A 1,694-nucleotide genomic window follows, 5' to 3' on the forward strand; every position below is an offset into this window, starting at 1 on the left:
TGTTCTTTGCAGAAGGGAAAACTTCACTGGAAAGTGGCTTGCAGAAAGACAGGTACAGAGCTGAAAGGGTTTCTGACCAGAATCGGTGTGTTCTTATGATAAAGGATGTCATTCCAGATGACACTAGCATGTACCACTGACAAACACTTTGGTAATGGGAACATCATGCCTGCCATTCCCAAGTATTTCTAAGGAAAAACTCTTCCTGTTCCCCACTATGCTGCCCTTGCTCCCTGACCACCAGTGCTGCCAGAAGGAGCCTGGGGGACACGTCCCTCTGGCTTGATGCAGGGGCTCACCAGCTGCCACCTGAGGGAGGCACCTCCTCCTCCCACGTGGCACAGCTCAGTCTGCCCCGGGGACGGTTTCCTTCTGCGAGTCTCAACTCAGAGAACAGAGAACTCTGAGACAGCTGAGTGGGACAAGCAAACATGCTGCTGCTGGCAGCACTGGTAGCCACAACCACTTGGTCTCGTAAGTCCTTACTTCTTTATCTTACTTTTCCTCTGCAGTAAAGAATATCTTCCCAAATCCCTGGTTGACAGTTAATAACATCGCCTTGCCTCGCCTTTCCCTTGCCTTTCCCTTGCCTTGCCTTCCTTGCCTTGCCTTGCCTTGCCTTTCCTCCTTGCCTTTGCTTACCTTTGCCTTTCCTTCTCTTCACTTCCCTTCGCTATCCTTCACTTCTCTTCAATTCTCTTCTCTTGTAGATGGATTTGCCCAGGAAATTCCCACACAGACCCCTATATCCATCACCAAATCTCAAGGAACAACACGTCTGAAATGTCATTTTAAACATGTCTCTGAAGATTTTGATAACACTGCGATATATTGGTACCAACAGAAGGAGAATAAAGCTCCGGAGTGGATGTTTTTCATTTCATCAGGGGCAAAAAAATTAGATGAGAGCTTCCGAGGGCGCATGTATACAATTGAAAGGATTTCTAGACAGAAAATTTGTACTCTCACAATAAGCAATATAATTCCAGATGACACAGCTACCTACTACTGTGCCTACTGGGACTCTCACTACAGCAGAAACCCAGCGATCACCTCAACCAATTCCCCCTCGGTGTCTCAACCACAAACAGTTTGAAAGATCCCTACTCACTTTCCCCGGTGTGGATGAGCCGCCCGGCCTCACCATGCAGGCTCCGCACAGCCAGGACTGGCTCGGCGCTGAGCCACTCCTTGGAGGGGTCAGCTGCCAAAAGCTGGGAATTTCAACGGAGCAAGTGGCACATGCAAAGGGAACAGTGAAAGGCAAATGCTTAACCCAACCTCGGCACTTCCTCTTCGCCTTCCTTTGCTCAAGCGTAGCGGTGAACTTGTTACAAGGATTTCTTTGGTGGAAAGGGGCTTATTTCCATGCTGGTGGTCCTGGAATTAACTTAGCATGATGTCCTGGAGCTTTTCAAAGCCCATGGCTTGACAAAGAAAACTGAAATAGAGAGCTTTAATGTGAAGGCCAGAGCTTTTTCACGTATTAGGTTTACAAAGGAAAGATTGAGGAAATAAAAAAGGTCTCTTTTTGGGTCTGGGGGTGGATATTTTTCAGACTCGGAATTGTAAGAACTCCATTGACAGGATTAGCCTTGGTTTCTCTTCTTCCAACCAGAGCTGGATGGTGGACCTGAATCTATACGAGAGCTATCTTCCCTTTCCACTTGATGTTTGTGGTGGTTATACCCATC

The 1,694-nt window shown here is 47.6% G+C and overlaps 1 gene segment (V, D, J or C); it reads left to right on the forward strand.

The window, feature by feature from the left end:
* Nucleotides 1-431: 431 nt before the first annotated feature.
* Nucleotides 432-1,096, forward strand: LOC126913174 (T cell receptor gamma variable 9-like). The segment is given in 2 exon segments: nt 432-474; nt 711-1,096. Coding segments are annotated over 2 exon segments (429 nt in total).
* Nucleotides 1,097-1,694: the final 598 nt, after the last annotated feature.

The sequence above is a fragment of the Cygnus atratus genome, chromosome 2, assembly GCF_013377495.2.
Source record: "Cygnus atratus isolate AKBS03 ecotype Queensland, Australia chromosome 2, CAtr_DNAZoo_HiC_assembly, whole genome shotgun sequence".
NCBI classification, from domain to species: domain Eukaryota; kingdom Metazoa; phylum Chordata; class Aves; order Anseriformes; family Anatidae; genus Cygnus; species Cygnus atratus.